At 45.2% G+C, this 21194-nt stretch overlaps 1 protein-coding gene across 1 annotated transcript in view; it reads left to right on the top strand.

The window, feature by feature from the left end:
• The window catches only part of LOC128901900 (lens epithelium-derived growth factor-like), a 68717-nt gene that overhangs the window by 29270 nt on the left and 18253 nt on the right, over positions 1 to 21194 (top strand). Inside the window, exons 5-8 of the mRNA XM_054184048.1 lie at positions 13854 to 13947; positions 15831 to 15906; positions 17723 to 17948; positions 18599 to 18717. Coding sequence (XP_054040023.1) covers positions 13854 to 13947; positions 15831 to 15906; positions 17723 to 17948; positions 18599 to 18717 — 515 coding nt within the window. The remainder of the gene's footprint in view (positions 1 to 13853; positions 13948 to 15830; positions 15907 to 17722; positions 17949 to 18598; positions 18718 to 21194) is intronic.

The following is a 21194-nucleotide window of genomic DNA, read 5'->3' as shown; positions in this document are numbered from 1 at the left end:
AATATCACCAGAGGAGGAGGTGACACATGCTGAAGAGGCCCCACCGTATAATAAACTGCCAGAAAATGAGGAGAAATATGCCCTGTTCACTGATAGGTCCTGTCGCATTGTGGGAAAGCATCGGAGGTGGAAGGCTGCTGTATGGGAGTCCTATACGACAAGTCATAGAAACTGCTGAAGGAGAAGGTGAATGGAGCCAATTCGCAGAAGTGAAGGCCATCCAGCTGCCTTCAGACATTGCTGACCGAGAAAAGTGGCCAGTGCTCTCTCTCTCTAATACTGACTCATGGATGGTGGCAAATGCTCTGTGTGGATGGTTACAGCAATGGAAGCAGGGCAACTGGCAGCGCAGAGGCAAACCCATCTGGGCTGCTCCGTTGTGGCAAGGTATTGCTGCCCAGGTAGAAAACTTGGTTGTAAAAGTACGCCACGTAGATGCCCGCGTACCCAAGAATCGGGCCACGGAGGAACATCAGAACAACCAGCAGGTGGATCGGGCTGCTAGGATTGAAGTGGGTCAGGTGGATCTGGACTGGCAACATAAGGGTGAACCATTCATCGCTCGGTGGGCCCACGACTCCTCAGGCCATCAAGGAAGAGATGCGACATATAGATGGGCTCGTGACCGAGGGGTGGACTTGACCATGGACACTATTGCACAGGTCTGTGTTAGGGATAACAGAGGATGGTCCGAGCGAGACACGACGGAAAATTACTAGTTGAACCAAACCCAGTATACGTGCTGAGAAAAAGGACCTCAGTACTGTTGCTGCAAAAACTATGTGTGTATCCGTGAGAACCTGACCTTCGAAGAAGAAGATAACAAGAAGGGAGTACAGCAGTGTAGTCAGGTATCAGACAGCCGCTGTTAGCAAAGCTGGATCATGAGTCTGGTGAGGCTCGCTGCATGCGCTGGCCACGCGTGCAGCGACTCTAGCCTGTTCTTTTCCACTCAATCCGGTGCAGGATATAAGGGGGGCTGTCTCGGGCCGGGGAGGGAGAGAGAGACATGAGCGCACTTTGAAGATACAGGGGACGCCCTGACCGTGCTGTGCCTTGCCTTCCTCTGCGGTAACGATGCGTCTCCTCGTTATCCTGCTGCTCAGCGATGCTACTACGGTCTATGAGGTTGGTAAGACTCTTGAGTAACTTTTGGGACATTTGGGAACTGCTTAGCAAGGCTTCGCAATAAAGCTGAATTCACTGCTTTTTTTTTTCCTGTAGCAAGGCTTCACAATAAAGCAGAGTTAACCTTTTTTTTCCTTTGTGTGGGCTCCAGTTTGTTCGTCGGAATCTTTAAAAAAGAACCGGTTACAAGGTCATCCATGAATGTGAGACATGCGCTGCAATCAAACAAGCCAAGCGGTTAAAGCCTCTTTGGTATGGAGGGCGATGGCTGAAATATAAATATGGGGGGGCCTGGCAGATTGATTATATCTCACTGCCACAAACCCGTCAAGGCAAGCGCCATGCGCTCACAATGGTGGAAGCAACCACCGGATGGCTGGAAACATATCCCGTGCCCCATGCCACCGCCCAAAACACTATCCTGGGCCTCGAAAAGCAAGTCCTGTGGCGACATGGCACCCCAGAGAGGACTGAGTCGGACAACGGGACTCATTTCCGAAACAGCCTCATAGACACCTGGGCCAAAGAGCATGGCACTGAGCGGGTATATCACATCCCCTATCATGCACCAGCCTCCGGGAAAATCAAACGACACCATGGACTGTTAAAGACTACACTGAGGGCAATGGGTGCTGGGACCTTCAAACATTGGGGTGCGCATTTGGCAAAGGCTACCTAGCTAGTTAACACCAGGGGATCTACCAATCGAGCTGGGGCTGCCCAATCAAAACTTCCACGTACCGTAGAAGGGGATAAAGTCCCTGTAGTGGACATAAAAATATGTTAGGGAAGAGAGTCTGGGTTATTCCTGCCTCGGGCAAAGGCAAACCCATCCGGGGGATTGCTTTTGCTCAAGGACCTGGGTGCACTGGGTGATGCGGAAGGATGGGGAAGCCTGATGTGCAGTCAAGGGGATTTGATTTTGGGTGAGACTAGCCGATTGAATTGTATGATGTTAATTGCTATATAATACTGTATGTCATCACTACTGCATTTGCCATATCAATGGTGCTACAGTAAGAATCACCCAGATTAATGGAGAATGAACTTTGATGAAATCGAGCAAAGTGCAGCGATGATAGAACCGGACAAGCACAGCGATAATGGAACCAGAACTGGCTTCAGCATGCAACAGTTCAACACCACACACCATCTCTCCTGCCCTGAAGGACTTATGACAGATGGAGCCAAAAGTCATGGGCTAAATGAACTCAACGGACATTTTAGAGGGATGGCCCATAGACTAAGGGACTGATATCTGTGTGTATATATCAAAAGACAGGAAAAGTGGTGGTGATTAATTGGAATGGATTGGAAAGTGTGGGACCTGGGCATGACGTAGGTGGTATAGAATAAGGGGTGGATATTGTCCTGGTTTCGGCTGGGATAGAGTTAATTTTCTTCTTAGCAGCTGCCATAGTGCTGTGTTTTGGATTTAGTATGAGAATAATATTGATAACACATTGATGTTTTAGTTGTTGCTAAGCAGTGCTTGCACTAAGTCAAGGACTTTTCAGCTTCTCATGCTCTGCCAGCAAAAAGGCTGGGGGTGCACAAGAAGCTGGGAGGGGGCACAGCCAGGACAGCTGACCCAAACTGGCCAAAGGTATATTCCATACCCCATAACATCATGCTCATCATATAAACTGGGAGGAGTTGACTGGGGGGTGGCTGCCGCTGCTCGGGAACAGGCTGGGCATCGGCCAGTTGGTGGTGAGCAATTATTTTTCATTTGCATCACTTGTCTTCCTTGGGTTTTATTTATCTCTCTTTTTGTTATTTTCCTGTTCATCACAATTTATGATTTTTATTTTATTTTATTTTATTTTATTTTATTTTATTTTAATTCAATTATTAAACTGTTCTTATCCCAACCCACAAATTGTTCCACTTTTAGTCTTCTGATTCTCTCCCTTATCCCACGGGGGGGGGGGGTGAGCGAGTGGCCATGTGGAGCTTAGTTGCTGGCTGGGGTTAAACCACGACAGATGACCATTCTTATGGCTTGGACTTCAGCAAACTGACTCAATTGTCCTTCACCTTCATCTGTTTTTATCACCCATTGGACAGGATTCCAAACGGCAGGTTTCTATCTTCTCTAATTTGTCAAGAGCTGCCAGTGAACAGGCCATATTGGCGCTCTTCTTCAGATAGCTTGTCATATCCTGAGGCTACTCGAGCATGTTGGTAATACCCTGGGCGAGATGCCAAAATCACAATTTTTCAGGCCATTCCATCAACTCTTCTATCAGGCCCGGACATCTCTGAGCCCACTGGGTAATCAGGGCTGTCCGTTTACTCCAGGTAGCACATGTTGAGCCGAGGGCATTTCTCCTTTCAGCATGCAGTGAAATACTGGTAGCCGAGGTGCCAGCAGCAGTTGTGATTCCGTCCCCACCGCTTCAGATGCTGCCCACATTCCCTCATAGGTGGCTAATATTTCTTTTTCCGTTGGGATATAGTTTTTGTCAGCAGCTTGGTAGCCTCGGCTCCAGAATCCAAGGGGTCTTCCTCTGGTCTCTCCTAGTGCTTCCTGCCATAAACTCCACTGGCTTGTTTTGTCCCCTGCTGATGTGTATAGTACGTTTTGGACATTTGGACAGGTTCTTGATGGGCCCCGGGGCAACCGCATGTGCTGCTTCTTGTTTTACCTGATCAAAGGCTTGTTGTTGCTTGGTTCCCCACTCAAATGCGTTCTCTTTTCTGATGACTTGGTACAGTGGGTTCACAAGCTGACTGTATCTGCAGATGTGCATTTGCCAAAACACTACCATTCCAAGAAACATTTGTGTTTCCTTTTTGTTGGTTGGTGGTGCCGTTGCCACAATCTTGTCAATCATGCCAATAGGAACGAGACGGCACCCATCTTGCCATTTGACACCCAGAAAATGTATTTCTTGGTGCAGGTCCTTATTCCTCTTGATCACAAATCCTGCATATAGTAAAATTGCAGTGATCTGTTTGCCTTTGCTATACACCTCTTGGGTGGTGTTTCCCTATACTATGATGTCATCAATGTACTGTGAGTGATCTGGGGCATTGCCCTCTTTCAAAACCTTTTGTATAAGTCCATGACGGATGGTGGGGTGTATTGGGTTTACATGGCAAGGTTTTGGTAGTGGGGGGGGCTGCAGGGGTGGTCTCTGTGAGAAGAGGCAAGGGGCTGTCCTGTGCCGGACACAGCCGGTTACAGCCAGCTTGGCAACAGACCCACTGCAGGCCAAAGCTGAGCCAGTGTGAGAGTAGCGAGGAAAAAAAGGTGTGAGAAACAACACTGCCAATACCAAGGTCAGTGAAGAAAGAGGGGGAGGAGGCGCTCCGGGCACCAGAGAAGATATTCCCCTGCAACCCGTGGGAGAGATCGCAGTGGAGCAGGTATATCCCTGCAGCACATGGAGAGGACCACACCAGAGCAGGTGGATATTTCCTGAAGGAACTTGGCCTGTGGAGAGCCCATGCAGGATCAGGTTCTCCTGGCAGGAACTGTGGCCCATGGAGAATCCATGTTGGAGCAGATTTTTTTCCTGAAGGTCTGCAGCCCATGCTGGAGCAGGGGAAAAGTGTGAGGAGGAAGGAGTGGCAGAGAGGAACTGTTAATGAACCTCCCATTCCCCATCCCCCCTGTGCTGCTCTGTGGGGAAGCAAACTGTCATTTACACTCCAGTGTCAGGGGAATTGAGAAAAAAACACGTTAGCCATGTCAATGGTCTCTTGCCAGGCAGCATCACTTCCTTGTGCTTCGGGCATTCTTTTCTTATACGCTTTTTTAAAAACTGTCTTAAGTTATTGGAAAGGAGTTTTAGTAAAGACAATTGGGAAGCTTTCAACATTGTTCTGCTTTACTAATAAGAGCTAACAATTAATCTGGATGATATGCTGTTAAGAGTATAAAAGCCTTTTCTTCTCAAATGACAAATTCCTTTATGTTACACTGCCCAGTAGTGCCTGAACTACACTGTTGTGATACATGTTCAATTAAGTGGCACGCAGATGGCAAAAGCTGATACTCCTTCTAATGCCACAGACCGTAGTATGACTGTTAGAGAAAAGGTGAAAGTACAGGCTTCCTCAAAAGGTGGAAGGTAACATTTAAGAGGATATTCTACATACTGTTTAACAGCTTTTCACAAGATAGAAAAGTTAGGATTTTTAATTTCACTAAATTTTTTATTCTCACTTTCTCTCCTTATTTTCACTTTTTGCAAGAGCCCTTCTCTTCAGTCAACAACAATAAGATAGACTCAGAAAACATACACACAGTAATAAATTTTACCCTTAAACTTGATACTTGGTCATAAGAATACTATCTCTGAATATTTCAAATAGCCTAAATATTTTGATAGACGGGTGAAACTCTTACAAGACTGCTTCAGGCATCATTTGCGCAAGGGTATGTGGAAGGAGAGTGTCTGCTCCTTTACAGGTATCTGGTCAAAGGAGCCATAAACAAGAATATACAGAGACAAACCTGACCAACACATGATAAGGGAGGTTCTGGTTAGTCACTCTAATTGGTAAGGGTATGCGGGGTGTGAGAATGTTTATTTTTTCAGGAAAGGGAGGGAGACAAATACACCTTCATAAAATCTAACCAATTAGCATTAACAAAGACAATAACCAGAAACAAACCTGGTCACTCACACTAATTGATGGGCTATCAAGGAACTGCAGGCAAACCCAGGACTTTGCAACTGATAAAGATGCAAACCTGTGGGTCCAGGAGGGGGTCGTCCAGGGGAAGGGGGAGCAGGGAGGAACAAAGAGGGGGGTAGACAGAAAAGGGTATAAAAGGGGCCAGTCGCATGTAAAATGGGGCTGGTCAGTATGCTTGTCTGGCTGAGCCCTGCTCCTGATCACCACAGTCTGCCCTATCTTCTTATTAAATCTTAACTCTCTCTCTGTGTAATCTCACTCCCTATCCCCTGTGTATGTGTGCTGCAAGGGCTAAGTGCCAGCTACTGGTGAGACCTCTGTGACTGGATTTAGTGCTATGTACTGGAATCAGACCAAGGGTGTGGGCACCCCCGGCCTGTGGTGTCAGCTACTGGAGCAAGTGAGGGTCCTAGCATCAGTAGTTGAAGGGGCCATAGATCTCTGGATCTAGGGATGGTCCTACAGACTTTGAGCCCGGAGTGCCAGTGCACTGGGTCTGGCTGGGATGGAGTTGACTTTCTTCGTATCACCCCGTATGGTGCTGTGCTTTGCATCTGTGGCTAAACCGATGTTGATAACTGTGTGAGCTGACACGGGCAGGACACAGGAACAACCACAAAACCACGGATGAAAGGCAAAGAACAAATTTAATCTCGATACCTCGCAGACCGGGGAATCTCCGAAGCAGCACCCAGGCAGAGGCACGCAAGCGGGGGACGCAGGCACCATGGGGCAAGAGAGTCCTTGATAGCGAGTGAGTCCTTGTTAGCGAGAGAGAGAGTGAGAGAGTGCCCGAACCTGCTGTTCTCGCCTGTATTTCAGGGATTCAAGCAGGCGTAGTTTTTCACTGTGCTTTGATCTTCTCCGACAGCAGGGCAGGAATCTCAGGCATGTTTGATAAGGTGCCTCTGAGTCCATCACAGGCCTATGTTGTCTAACTTGTTGAGCACATAAGACTAAACAACGATTAGTGCGATATATGTGTTTTCCAACACCCCATGTGCGAGTCACTTGAGCGTGTTTACAATCCTCCTTGCTGATCTTCCGTTACTTTCCCACAATAACACACTAATGTTTTGGCTATTGCTGAACAGTGCTTGGACAGCATCAAGGCTGTCTCTCCAAACCCTGCCCCCGCCCCCCCCAAAGGCCAATAGGCTGGAGGATGGGCAAGAGGTTGGGAGGGGACACATCCAGGACAGCTGACCCCCAACTGACCAAAGGGATATTCCATACCATATGATGTCGTGCTTGTGGTGGGTTGACCCTGGCTGAACGCCAGATACCCACCAAAGCTACTCTATCACTCCCCCTCCTCAACTGGACAGGGGAGAGAAAATATAACGAAAGGCTCGTGGGTTGAGATAAGGACAGGGAGAGATCATTCAGCAATTGCCATCATGGGCAAAACAAGTCTGGACTTGGGGAAAATTAATTTAATTTATTACCAATCAAATCAGAGGAGGATAATGAGAAATAAAACCTAAATCTTAAAACACCTTCCTCCCACCCCTCCCTTCTTCCCAGGCTCAACTTCACTCCTGATTTCTCTACCTCCTTCCCCCGAGCGGCGCAGGGGGACGGGGAATGGGGGTTGTGGTCAGTTCATCACACGTTGTTTCTGCTGCTCCTTCCTCCTCGGGGGAAGGAGTCCTCACACTCTTCCCCTGCTCCAGTGTGGGGTCCCTTCCACGAGAGACAGTTCTCCATGAACTTCTCCAATGTGAGTCCTTCCCACGGGCTTCAGTTCTTCACGAACTGCTCCAGCGTGGGTTCTTTCCATGGGGTGCAGTCCTTCAGGAACAGACTGTTCCAGCGTGGGTCCCCTATGGGTCCACAAGTCCTGCCAGGAGCCTGCTCCAGCGCGGGCTTCCCACCAGGTCACAGCCTCCTTTGGGCATCCACCCGCTCTGGCGTGGGGTGCTCCACGGGCTGTGGGTGGATATCTGCTCCACCCTTAACCTCCATGGGCTGCAGGGGGACAGCCTGCCTCACCATGTCTTCACCACGGGCTGCATGGGAATCTCTGCTCGAGCACCTCCTCCCCCTCCTCCTTCTCTGACCTTGGTGTCTGCAGAGTTGTTGCTCTCACATATTCTCACTCCTCTCTTCCCCTGCAGTTTTTTCGCCCCCTTCTTAAATATGTTATCACACAGGCGCTATTACCGTCGCTGACTGGCTCGGCCTTGGCCAGCAGTGGGTCCGTCTTGGAGCTGTCTGGCATTGGCTCTATCAGACATGGGGGAAGCTTCTAGCAGCTTCTCACAGAAGCCACCCCGCTACCAAAACCTTGCCATGCAAATCCAATACAGTGCTCAGCAATAAAAGCTCAGGGAAAGGGGGAGGCTGGGGTGGACAGTAAATCCTGTTATCCTCTGTAACATCTTCATCATCCCTTTTCCCAACCTGGCCAGGGCCAGGGCTTCCCTATGGGAGGTTTATCAGAGCCAGTTCTTCCAGGAGAAAGGTTTAGGAGGAGTCTTCCGCTGGTGGGGCTAATGGCATGAGGCCATTCTCAGCCTGATGTGGCTTGGCGGATGTCCTTTGTTGCTGTTGGAGTTCATGTACCTGGGCGGCAAACTCCCTGGTGCTTCTGCAATGCCACTGGGCCATGTCCTTCCCTTGCTCTTACAGCCATGCCCACAGAGCTCCGTGGGTCACTCTGGGGCATTTGCTCCTTCAGTCCATCAGCAGGTGGCACCGGGCCCCCTTGTTCTCACATGGCAGCCAACCGCACCTTCACAGGGGAGGAGGCAGAAACTTCACAGATGGACTGCATCACCTACTTCCCCCAGCAGGGCCAAGGGATCGGTTCCTAAGATCGTCCCAGCCATGGTACTGGCTAACCGAGGGGGGCCCCCGTGATGTACAGCAGAAAAAGGGATATTCTACTTTGTAATAAGTAAGCGTGGCTACTTTAGCAATGCACGCCTTACTAATGACTGTATCCTTGAAGAGGAACTGAAAGGCTGATAAAGAAGAACTAAAGACTGATAAAAACCTTATGAAATTCAACAAGGGCAAGTGTAGGGTCCTGCACCTGGGGAGGAATAACCCCATGCATCGGTACAGGTTAGGGGCTGACCAGCTGGAGAGCAGCTCTGTGGAAAGAGACCTGGGAGTCCTGGTGGACAACAGGATGACCATGAGCCAGCAATGTGCCCTTGTGGCCAAGAAGGCCAAGGGCATCCTGGGGTGCATCAAGAAGAGTGGTGCATCAAGAAGAGTGTGGCCAGCAGATCGAGGGAGGTCATCCTCCCCCTCTACTCTGCCCTGGTGAGGCCGCATCTGGAGTACTGTGTCCAGTTCTGGGCTCCCCGGTTCAAGAAGGACAGGAAACTGCTGGAGAGGGTACAGCAAAGGGCTACAAAGATGATCAGGGGACTGGAACACCTCTCTTATGAAGAAAGGCTGAGGGACTTGGGTCTTTTCAGTCTGCAAAAAAGACGACTGAGGGGGGATCTTATCAACGCTTATAGATACTTAAAGGGTGGGTGTCAGGAGGGTGGGGCCAGGCTCTTTTCAGTGGCGCCCAGTGACAGGACAAGAGGTAACGGGCACAAACTCAAACATAGGAAGCTCCATCTCAACGTGAGGAGGAACTTCTTTCCTTTGAGGGTGGCAGAGCACTGGAAGAGGCTGCCCAGAGAGGTGGTGGAGTCTCCTTCTCTGGAGACATTCAAAACCCGCCTGGACACGTTCCTGTGCAATCTGCTCTAAGACGACCCTGCTCTGGCAGGGGGGGTTGGACTAGATGATCTCCAGAGGTCCCTTCCAACCCCCACAATTCTGTGATTCTGTGATTCTTCGATGCTTCCTCTTCTTCCAATGTACCCCCAGAGGTGGATGGGCCACCATGACCCCCGACACTGTCACACACCGCCCCACCCCCCCCACGTTGGCATTAGTCATTCTGTTCCCTTCCTTTTCCATTGCCTAGTTTGGTCTAAGGGGGCAACTGCAGCTAAGTAAGCCATTACTGCGCTGTAGAGCGGCTGCTCAGCTCTCTGCTTCTCACACCCGCAGCTGGCCTTTACAACTCCATTCTAAAAGAGGCCAGCACGCAAAGGCACATCCTTACATCAGTGTGGTGCATTTTTCATCATGCCCTTGTAGGCATGTGGTGGTTTGATCCCAGCCAGCAGCAAAGCACCCACCAGCTGCTCACTCCCTCCCCCTCCCCTCTGAGAGATGGGGAAGAGAATTGGAAGAGCAAAACTGAGAAAAAACTTGTTGGTCGAGATAAAAACAGTTTAATAGATGAAGGAAGGGGGCCTACTGAAAGATGGGGAGGGACTCTTTATCAGGGAGTGTGTCCTGGGTTGAGCGACACGGGACTAATTTCTCTTCTAATGCTGGGGACAACGGCACTTTTGGAAGACTCTAGTGTCTGAATTTGTCAAAATATTTACTTTATAGCCAGCTAGGGTATGTGGGATTCAAGGTCTCAGCGTTTTCAAGCCTTGCCAGGTGCAGGGATGAGGAGGAGCGAGGCCTGGGCATTTGACCCAGGCTGGCCAACAGAATTATTTCATACCATGAACGTCACATTTGATATAAATTAGAAAGTTTGCTGCGTAGTCTCTCTCTCTCTCCTTTGATGGCGGCAGTCCAGAGAAACTCCCTGCCCTGGTGCCGGACCCCTGAGCCCTTCCCTTCCTCCCGAAGCCGTTGTGCTCGCAGTGTCCGACATTTACTGGCCACTGCTGGGAGTGCACAGCTTCTTACTGATGTAATTGGCTGAGTATAATTCTTGTATATCTTATATTAGTATCGGGATTAATACTGGTTCTTTAGTATTATTGTTAATTATTTAGTCTTATCCTATTAAATCTATTTATATTTCAACCCTCGTGTTTCCTTGCTTTCCCCGATTCCCCTTTCCGGGTGGGGAGGGGTCATCGTGTGATAGAATAATTGTCTAAACGACAATAAATTGTTATGGATTTTCTCAAACCATAACAGAGTGTAGTGATAGGACGAGGGGTAATGGTTTTAAATTGAAAGAGGGGAGATTTAGATTAGATATTAGGAAGAAATTCTTTACTGTGAGTGTGGTGAGGCACTGGAAGAGGTTGCCCAGGGAAGTTGTGGATGCCCCATCCCTGGAAGTGTTCAAGGCCAGGCTGGATGAGGCTTTGAGCAGCCTGGTCTAGTGGGAGGTGTTGTAACCGGTTCTTTTTTAAAGATTCCAACGTACAAACCAGAGCCCACACAAAGGGAAAAAAAGGTTAACTCTGCTTTATTGTGAAGCCTTGCAAAGCAGTTCCCAAATGTCCCAAAACTTACTTCAGAGAGTCTTACCACCCCATAGATCGTAGTAGTATCTCTGAGCAGCAGGACAACGAGGAGCTACATCGGTACAGCAGAGGGAGGTAGGCACGGCCCTTGCTAAGCAGTTCCCAAATGTTCCAAAAGTTACTTAAGAGAGTCTTACCACCCCATAGATCGTAGTAGCACCGCTGAGCAGCAGGATAACGAGGAGCTACATCAGTACGGCAGAGGGAAGGCAGGCACAGTGCTTGTTCAGGGCGTCCCCTGTATCTTCAAAGTACGCTCATGTCTCTCTCTCCCTCCCCGGCCCGAGACAGCCCCCCTTATATCCTGCACCGGATCGAGTGGAAAAGTACAGCTTTGCTAACAGCGGCTGTCTGATACCTGACTACACTGTTGTACTCCCTTCTTGTTATCTTCTTCTTCGAAAATCAGGTTCTCATGGATACACACATAGTTTTTGCAGCAACAGTACTGAGTTCCTTTTTCTCGACACATAGACTGGGTTTGGTTCAACTAGTAATTTTCCGTCGTGTCTCGCTCGGCCCATCCTCTATTATCCCTAACACAGCTGTCCCTGACCATGGCAGGGGGGTTGGAACTAGATGACCTTTAAGGTCCCTTTCAACCCGAACCATTCTATGATTCTATGATTCCATGAAAAAAAACACGTGATGCAAAGGCAATCACTCACCATTTCCCATGGGCAGAACGATGCCCCAAGCAACGGCTACCTTGGAAAGACTCCCACCCCCTCCACGTTTTTATTGCTGAGCATGACATTATATGGCATGGAATTTTCCTTTGGTCAATTTGTGTCAGGTGTCCCAGCTGTGTCTCTTCCCAACCTCTTGTCTACTCCCAGCCTACTCCGGGGGGGGGGGGGGGGGGGGGGGGGACGGGGATGGGGACGGGGGGGACGGGACGGGACGACGGACAGGGACACGGGACGGGGCAGGCAGGAGGGCAGTGTAATAAACACAGAAGGCTTTGATTTTACAAGTGTAGCACCTCTCTGTCTCCTTCCTTTCTTGCCTTCGGAAATCTTTACAAGGTTTTTGGTTTAAAACCTAAGTTCTGAACCCCTCAAGTTCATGCCAAGGAAAAGTTCTTAACAGCATTGATTTAGACATTCCAACAGTTATGGCCTTTATGAATGCCTTAATTTATACAATTTGAACATTAAACTCATACAAAGAAGTTGATTCTTAAAGACTCTAATTTTTTTTTTAAAAAGCATTCGAGACTGTTTTCTAACCAATGTGCATCATCAACAGGTTCAGTGAAAACACCAGATTTCTTCCTAGTATGACATCTATAATACCAAAAGCATACTACGAGAATTCACGTAGCATAAATTGGTACAATTGGTACATAGCATCACTTGGTACAATGTTTTACAAGAACAAAATTAAACTTTAACATTAACTGCTATAAAAACAATGTTTCCAACTCATACAAAGCACATTAAAAAGCCATCCTGACACATGTTGAAAAACTACACACTAACAGGTCAGTATGACTGTAAGAGAGTATGTTTCATACAAATGAAGCAATTCAGCAGTTGAAAAACTATTTACACTCTTTCCTGCTATTAACTGGACAAACATACAGGAGTAAGATTAAAACATGCTACAACTCTGTCTCCTGTTTTCTGAATGGGATTTTGAGATGTGCATTGCTTATTAATACTGGATAAAACCATTTAAATACTTTTCAAATGAAGATTAAAGGGGCTGTTATTCCACAAAATTTAACATTAAAATACTATGCTTATAAAATTTTTAAAACTTTTTGCCCGTAGATTTCAAATGCAAAATTTAATCACTTTTTTTTGTATTAAAAAAAAAAGAAAAAGCCTCCAGTGGCATCATTTCTTTTCAAAGAGATTCCTTTGGACTTTCAAGCTCACTTTCTTCACCTGATGTTCTAGAAAAATAATAAAGCAACATTAATAGCCGTATAAAGAATTTTAGACATAAGTCTTATTTTAAAATTCATTGACCTGGAATAAGGCTAGAATCTCAGTGTGTTGATGCACGTTCAGCAGTAGATGAAGTTTGTAAGACCGAAGCAGTTAGTGATGCCAGCTTTTCTCCTTGAGAGGACTGTCCCCCCACATGTACCACCCCCACCACCACCAATTGAGCTCAAGTCAACATGCCAAGCTGCGAACTGCAGTTATTCAGGATCTGATTTGTATTCCATTCCATTCAGGCATTCCTGAATAGTAAGCCAAACAGTTTTTTACTGTAGTTCTGACACTGGTACCGGTACCAAACATTGGTAGTGTAGAAGATGGAATCCGATATTCTTTTTGTGCTGGAAAAAGAAAAGGAAGTTTGTGTTGACTGCAGGACCATGTCATCAGCAGCGTGCACATTCAAGCTTGTAGCTTCCTTCCGCTCCAACCAGCACTCATGTGTTGGTTTGCTAGAAAACTTTACACATCCTTCTTCTGGATTTTAGCAGTGGGGTTTTTTCTGCTGAGTTATAAAACCTGAATGATTGCAGCATATTGCCCCAGGTTGTTTGCAGTGACCATTGCAACAATCATTTAAGGTTTACTTTCCCCCTTATAAACAGAGTGCTTTGTCCAAACTCTTTATGAATTTTTATCCAGAAACTATTGGGCTTTTTATGCATCCTTACTCTACTAAACTAGTTTGTTGTTGCTTTTTTTTTTAGCGGTTTAGAAATATATTTTACGCAATATTTTAGGAAGCAAGTAAGAAATAGCTGCTTTACAGAGAGAGGGTCTATGTTTTTAATTTGTGAATTGCTTTCTTTAAAATTAGGCTGAAAAACAAGCTGAAGCTGCGGAAGCTGCAGTGGTAGCAGCTGCAGTGGCTGTGACTCCAAAAGTAAGCCCTAAAAGAGGAAGACCAGCAGGTAACTTTAAACAGAAAGGAATTTTATTTATTTTTCCCCATACAAAATAACTTAATAGAGATGGTCAAAGGATTTATTGCCCCCAGATCTCCAGATTATTACAGAATATTTCCTAATATGTAAACTTCCAATTTTTATTTTATATAGATATATATTTTTAAAAAGAATATATATACACACATCTAAACTATCCTACGTGGCAACCTGAGGCATTTAGCCCATAAAGAGCCTTAAAATGTTTATGGTTATGCTGGGTCCTCTGAAATAAGGATCATTGTATTCCCTTGCAAGTATCACCTTTAGGAAAGCCTCCATAGGATTCTGCTAATTTAAAGATTATGCAATAAGACCTCTGTTTCACTGTGGCTTCACAAAGGTTTATATTTATCAAAGATGTATAAAATTGGTATTTAAGTTGTGTTAGAATATCCATAAAACAAGTTTTAAAAAAATGGAGGTAGGAAGAAGGCTGTCTATAGGTAGAGGACAGTAAAAACAAGTGAAGAGTTGGAGAGATTTTGCTGAAGACATTTAAAGTAAATCTCTGTAGACCGATGGACAACTGAGAAGAAAATATAGCTATTAGAAGCAGCATGTAATTTAAAAGATTTTGCTAATATTTCTGCAGTACTTGTTTGTGAAAGGAGCAATGATTTAATTGTAATTCTTATGGCAAGTTTGCAAGTATTCTTGAAGGAAACGTTTTAAATTTGTTTACTGCTAACACGGGGAAAGTTATTGGAGCACTTAAATATGCTATATGAGCATTTAGTCTGGGAAACAGATAATTTAATACTTTATACTCACCTGTATCTGGTGGCATTATGAAAATAACTTTTAGAAAGCGCAACCATAGTTAGTTCCCAGCAAACTATTTAAGGCTAGATGTGAGAAAATGAAGTATTACCTTAGTACTTCACCTGCTTTCATTATATTTATTATATGAACATTTTAAATATTTTAATGATGTGTGGGGGATTATATTGATCTTTCAAATGAATTGTGTTTATACGAGCTATTGTCTATAAGAGCAGGAAAGGACCTCTATAAGAGATGCTTTGGCACCCTATGGGAAATGTCTACTGTGCAGCATTCTCTCACATTAATATGATGCATGCATCTCTTGCTTAGCAGTGCTCCACACTAACACCAGCAGCACTTCAAACACTGGGCTGTTAGGTTTTTTCCTAACAGAATGTTCACTGGGGATAGCAGATAAGCATATTCCATAAATTTCAATCCATAATGGCAGCATACTAAGTATTTTCATTTTACAGAATTCGAAGGGTATAAAGGTCAAGAAGGTGGATAAACTATTTAGCTCGCTTTAACACAGAAACACGGTGAAATTGAGAAAATGTAGAACTGTGCTGTATACCTCAGTGTGGTGGTAGAATTTCTTGCCACTGATTTACTCTCAGGGAAAGGGATGGAAGCTCCATGAAGCTCTTAAGCCTACTACTAATAAATAGGCTAAGTTTAGACTTGCACACTAAATTACTTAATTTTTTTCCTCCCACTTATTGTCTTATTATTCCACTTATTATCCTCTTGTTTCAGGCTTTTTTTTTTATTTATTTATTATCTGCGTAACATGAGGCAGGGCCATTCCGAGTGCACTGGGTGGAAAAGGCACGCGAACAGATGATTTAAACCTCTTAGACTGCTGTCTTAAAGTACCAAAGTGTTGGTTGAGATTTTAATTTTCCAAAGGGATCTCGATTAAACTTTGATACACAGTTCCAACATTTGAATCTTTTTAGAGTATTTACCCTACTCAGTTTGACTCAAGTGTTGCTTCTATGCGTTGACATGAGAAACAATCCTTTTAGATAAGGAACGGCTGATGGCTGTAGACTAACCTGTTCTTTTTATATAATTAGCTACTGAAGTAAAGGTTTCAAGACCAAGAGGGAGACCCAAATTGGTGAAACCACCTTGGCCTTCAGAGACCGACATGTGAGTTGGCTTTTTATACAAAATGCCTGTCTTTATTGTAAACCAAATGGTTGCATTTGATGAGCTGTCATGACTTACTGAGTTCCTGCCCAGCGTTTTCCTTGTAGTACTCAGTATAAGTTGGATGTTGCAGTCAGGATGGGTGGACAACCAGATGGGTTAAAAAAGTGGTTGGATGATTGGGCTCAGAGGATAGGGGTTAATAGGTTGTTTTCTACCTGGAGGCTGGTAACAAGTAGAATACTGCAGGGGTCTATCCTGGGACCTGTCCTGCTTAACATCTTTATCAGTGACCTGGAGGAGGCGACAGAGTGCACCCTCTTCAAGTTTGCAGATGACAGCAAATTGGATGGGGGGGGGGGAGGAGGGGCAGTGAATACACTTGAAGGCAGAACTGCCATCCAGAGGGAACTAGACAGGTGGGAGGAACAGGCTGACAGGAACCTCATGAAATTCAACCAGCACAGATGCAAAATCCTGCCCCTGGGAAGGAAGAACCCCTGGCAACGGTACAGGCTGGGGACTGACTGCGGAGCAGCTCACTGAAAAGGACCTGGGGATCCCGGTAGACAGAAAGCTGACCATGAGCCAACAGTGTGCCCTGGCAGCAAAGGAGGCCAACAGTATCCTGGGCTGTACGAACAGGAGCATAGGCAGTTGTACTGGGTCTGGCTGGGATGGAGCTAACTTTCCCCATAGCAGCCCTCATAGTGCTGTGCTTTGTATTTGTAGCTAGGATGGTGTTGATAGCACACCAATGTTTTGGCTATTGCTGAGACATAGTCGGAACAGCTGACCCAAACTGACCAAAGGGATATTCCATACCATATGACATCGTGCTCAGCAATAAAAGCTAAGAGAAAGGAGGGGGAGGAGGGGCATTCGTTATTAAGGCATTTGTCTTCCGAAGCAATCGCTATGCACGCTTCCCAGGAAGTGGCTGGACATCACCTACTGATGGGAAGTAGAGAATAAATCTTGTTCTTTTTCTTTTTTTTTTTTTTTGACCCATGTGTTTTTCATCTTATTTTCTCCCCCTGTCCTGCTGAGGAGGGGGAGCGACAGAGCGGCTCGGTGGGCATCTGGTAGCCAGCCAAGGTCAACCCACCACAGCAGTAGATTGAGAGAAGTGATTAGCCCCCTCTATTCAGCACTTGTTAGACCACATCTAGAATCCTGGGTCCCCCAATACAAGAAAGATGCCGACTAACTGGAGTGAGTTCAGCAGAGGGCCACCAAGCTGGTCAGAGGGCTGGAACACATGTCCTATGAGGAGGGGCTGAGGGAAATGGACTTGTTCAGCCTGGAGAAGAGAAGGCTTTGGGGGAGATCTAACAACAGCCTTCCAATACCTACAAGGAGTTAATCAAGAAGAAGGAGCCAGGCTCGTCGTGACGGTGCGTGGTGGGAGGATGAGAGGCAACGGGCATAAATTGAAACAAGAGAGGATCAGACCGTATATGGGGAAATACCTTTTCACCCTGAGGACAGTCAAACCGTGGGGCAGGTTGCCCAGAGAGGTTGTCCTGTCTCCATCCTTGGAGGTTTTCAAGGCCATACTGGAGAAAGCCCCGAGGGACACCACCTGAACCATCCCCAGCAAGGGGTTGAACAAGAGACTTCCAGAGGCCCCTTCCAACCTGAATTATCCTATGATCCCATGAAATGAAAGATCTAAGAGTGAGCCAACTTTGTGCAGGTGGAGTATTTGATAGCAAAAACTAAAAAGTACATCTCCCTGAATTGAGAGTTAGGTTCTCTTTTAAACTGGGTATAGAAAATGAATATGAAGCTTAAATAATTTACCGTGTTTTAGCGTTCATGAAGAGGAGAAGACAAAGAAAAAAGGACTGGAAGAAAAGTCCAAAAAACAAGGGAAAAAAGATGAGGAGCATCAGAAGGAAGAAGACAAATCGAGGAAGGAATTTGATAGAAGAGAAGCAAAGAGGGAGACCGAACCAAAACGGAGAAATACTTCCCAAGTGGGTTCAGCATCAGTGTCTGATTCTGAAGAGGATGAAGGAGAACATGAAGGTGATAAGGTATATTACTCTTTATTGACTTACTTATTGTAAAGAACAGTAGTTCACTGAAAATATTTCTTAAAGCTAATACTAGGTCTTCAATTTTGTCTATTAAGTGTCGGAGCCTTGTGTCTGGCTAATATAGATGCATGTCTTGGAAATGAGAAGTTGCAGAATTCCTTTCTGTCAAATAACCTTTTCAATAACTTTCAGATATTTACAAAGAAAAAAAAAATTATAATTCTTTATTTTTTTAAAAGATGGATTTAAATGTTTTATTGTAGCAAAAGTTTGTTGGTTTGGTTTTTTTTAAATATGCTTACTTGAATGCGTATATTTTTTTGTCCTGAGTGTTGAGAATCTGTGGGGTCTGTGAAAGATAGGAAGCTGTCTCTAGCTGATTATTTGGGAATGGCTTTGGGTCTTTTGGTGCTTGGGATATTCTTCTCCATATCTGAGAGAAAGCGCTAATAAAACTCAGCTTCTTATCTGCATATAAAATATTTGGATTTAGTTACAGAGGAATGCTAACTCTCATCAGGGCGTTTCATGGGCTAGAGCAATAATGTGTAGACATCTAGAGCAGGTAGGTTTAACTATTGACGTTTGTGACGTTCAGCAATCTAAAGACTCCTCTCTTCTCACCCTAAAACCCTAAATAAAAGCAGAAGAAAAAAGGAGGGAGAAACTTTCAAGGAGCTCATCGAAGAAACATGTTACAAGGCCAACATGAGAGAGAACTGGCAGAAAGAAAGTGTAAGCAAGAGGAGCAAATGGAATCTGAGCCGTGAGTGTGTTTTAATACATAGTGTCTGTACATTGTGGTAGTACTTTGAAACTAAGAGGAGGCACAAAACCTGACAAAATTCCCAATTGGTTTGCGCTATGTTCTGTGTCCTCCCTCCCTCTGCCTTTTTTTTTTCCCCCTAAGCATTATTTAACTTTTTAAGTAGAGAATAAAAAAGCTCTTGTAAATCAATATGTAGTATTGTGGGAGGATGGGAAAAATTGAATCCAGAAATTAAGTGATGTCAGTCTTTCAGTGACTTAGATTTCCTAACAGTAGGACAGAGTTGGTGGGTTCTGTTTAGAAGTATCCTGAGAATACCTGAAGAGAGAGCTAACTCTCTTGTTCCAGCAGGGCCATGTATTAAATTTTAAGTAAGTCTTGAATACATGAGATTGAGATTTATATCAAAATTCTACAGCCATGAATTAAGTTGCTCAGGTTGTGGAATACATAGGGTTCCCTGGAAAACACTTCCTTCTCTGTCTGGCAGCCAGAGGCTATACTATCAGACAGAACAAGGAAGAAGTTACACTTTATGTTACTCCGTCTCTGCAAAGCCAGTTGAGTAATATCAAGCAGTTTGCAGTCAGAAGATAAATTATCACAAATGAACCAAGCATTAGGATGGATAGAAGATCCTGCCAGAAACTTAGGGGGTTGGGACAGCAGGAAGAAATCAGTCTGACCCATTCTCAAGATCTATTCCACAAGTGGGTAAAGAAGCCACCACCATGAGATCGAGATGTTCCCATCCACACAGTTCTTGGGAAGGAGGAAGAAGGGGGAGAACAAGGCAAAATTTCTGGGAATTAGGAGAAGAAAACGGTCTCCTTCATCTGTAACAATAAAATTATAACCTTTCTCTATCCTTTAACAAGAATCTAGATTTATTTACTCCCCCCCTCCCCCCACAAGTGATTTCGTCTCTTCCTCGTCAGTTATTCTTTCTCTAGAAACCTAAACACACTTCTTCCTTGGGGCAAACCTAAACTTTTCCAATGTCCCAAAGACACAAAATTGTTTTTATCGTTTCTGCAATTCTTAATATATATGTAAATCTGACACGCTTTTTGATTTCTGCAACAAATGGTCTTGTGTTGTTTTGGTTATCATACAATCATAGAATGGTTTGAGTTGGAAGGGACCTTAAAGATCATCTAGTTCCAACTGCCCTGCCGTGGGCAGGGACACCTTCCACTAGACTAGGTCGCTCAAAGCCCCATCCAGCCTGGCCTTGAACACTTCCAGGGAAGAGGCATCCACAGCTTCCCTGGGCAACCTGTTCCAGTGCCTCACCACCCGCACAGTAAAGAATTTCTTCCTGATATCTAATCTAAATCTACCCTCTTTCAGTTTAAAACCGTTACCCCGCGTCCTATCACTACACTCCCTGATAAAGAGTCCCTCCCCATCCCTCCTGTAGGCCCCCTTTAGGTACTGGAAGGCTGCTATAAGGTCCCCCCGGAGCCTTCTCTTCTCCAGGCTGAACAGCCCCAACTCTCTCAGCCTGTCTTCATAGGGGAGGTGCTCCATCCCCCTGATCATCTTCGTGGCCCTCCTCTGGATCCACTCGAGCAGGTCCCTGAGCTGGTCCCTGATCCCTCGAGCTGGGGGCCTCAGAGCTGAACACAGTACTCCAGGTGGGGTCTCACGAGAGCCGAGTCTTCTTTACTTTTAAATAGGTTTCATATTTTATGTACATGTACAAGTTCAAGCATTCTTATGGATATTTGACCAGAACAGTTTAGTTTGGCAACTTTATACACCTGTCATACTGTGACTGGCGAAATATATTCTACTGTCCAACCACTTCATTTACTATTTCACTTAAGTCAGATGCCACACTGTATTAATGTCATATTGCATTTTCAACAACTTATTAATTTAAGCACAGTGCTGTGTTGCATAAATTGGGTTTGGAACCTGCACTAATCTCTTATTTATAAAAGGTACTACTTTAGTATTCCACTCATCCAGACCAAACAAACATTTGCAATTATCATTTTTTAGCTGAAAACTCACAAATGACATTTTTTAAAGCTGTCCAATCAGAAACCAATAATTCCAAGACTATCTCTGGAGCAAAATCAAATTTCTGTTCATCTAAAAAAAGAGATAAAACATATCGCTTAAGTTTACCCTACTGCAATAGTCAACATGCCCCACAGATTTATATACAAAGTTTTAGCTTCCAGGTAGCCAAAAGGAATGCTGGACACCATAAGTCTCTCAGACTCTTTCATGCTTCTACAACCAGGGAGAACACTGCTGACAGTATAGTTTCCCCCAACGAATACTACTGGACAAAAACAATCTGTGAGCACTGACTACAGGAGTACTTAAAGAAAACAAATTAGCACTTTAAGAGGAGATTACAGCTAAAGGTTGATTTAAGAATTTTCCCCCTTCTTTTACAAAATTCTGCAGAATTATATAATAATCTTAAACTTTTGGAAGTCTGATTCAGTATCTGA

This window comes from Rissa tridactyla, chromosome W, assembly GCF_028500815.1.
Source record: "Rissa tridactyla isolate bRisTri1 chromosome W, bRisTri1.patW.cur.20221130, whole genome shotgun sequence".
Lineage (NCBI taxonomy): Eukaryota > Metazoa > Chordata > Aves > Charadriiformes > Laridae > Rissa > Rissa tridactyla.
Note: the sequence above shows the minus strand (reverse complement) of the source record. Positions and strands in the feature narration are given on the sequence as shown.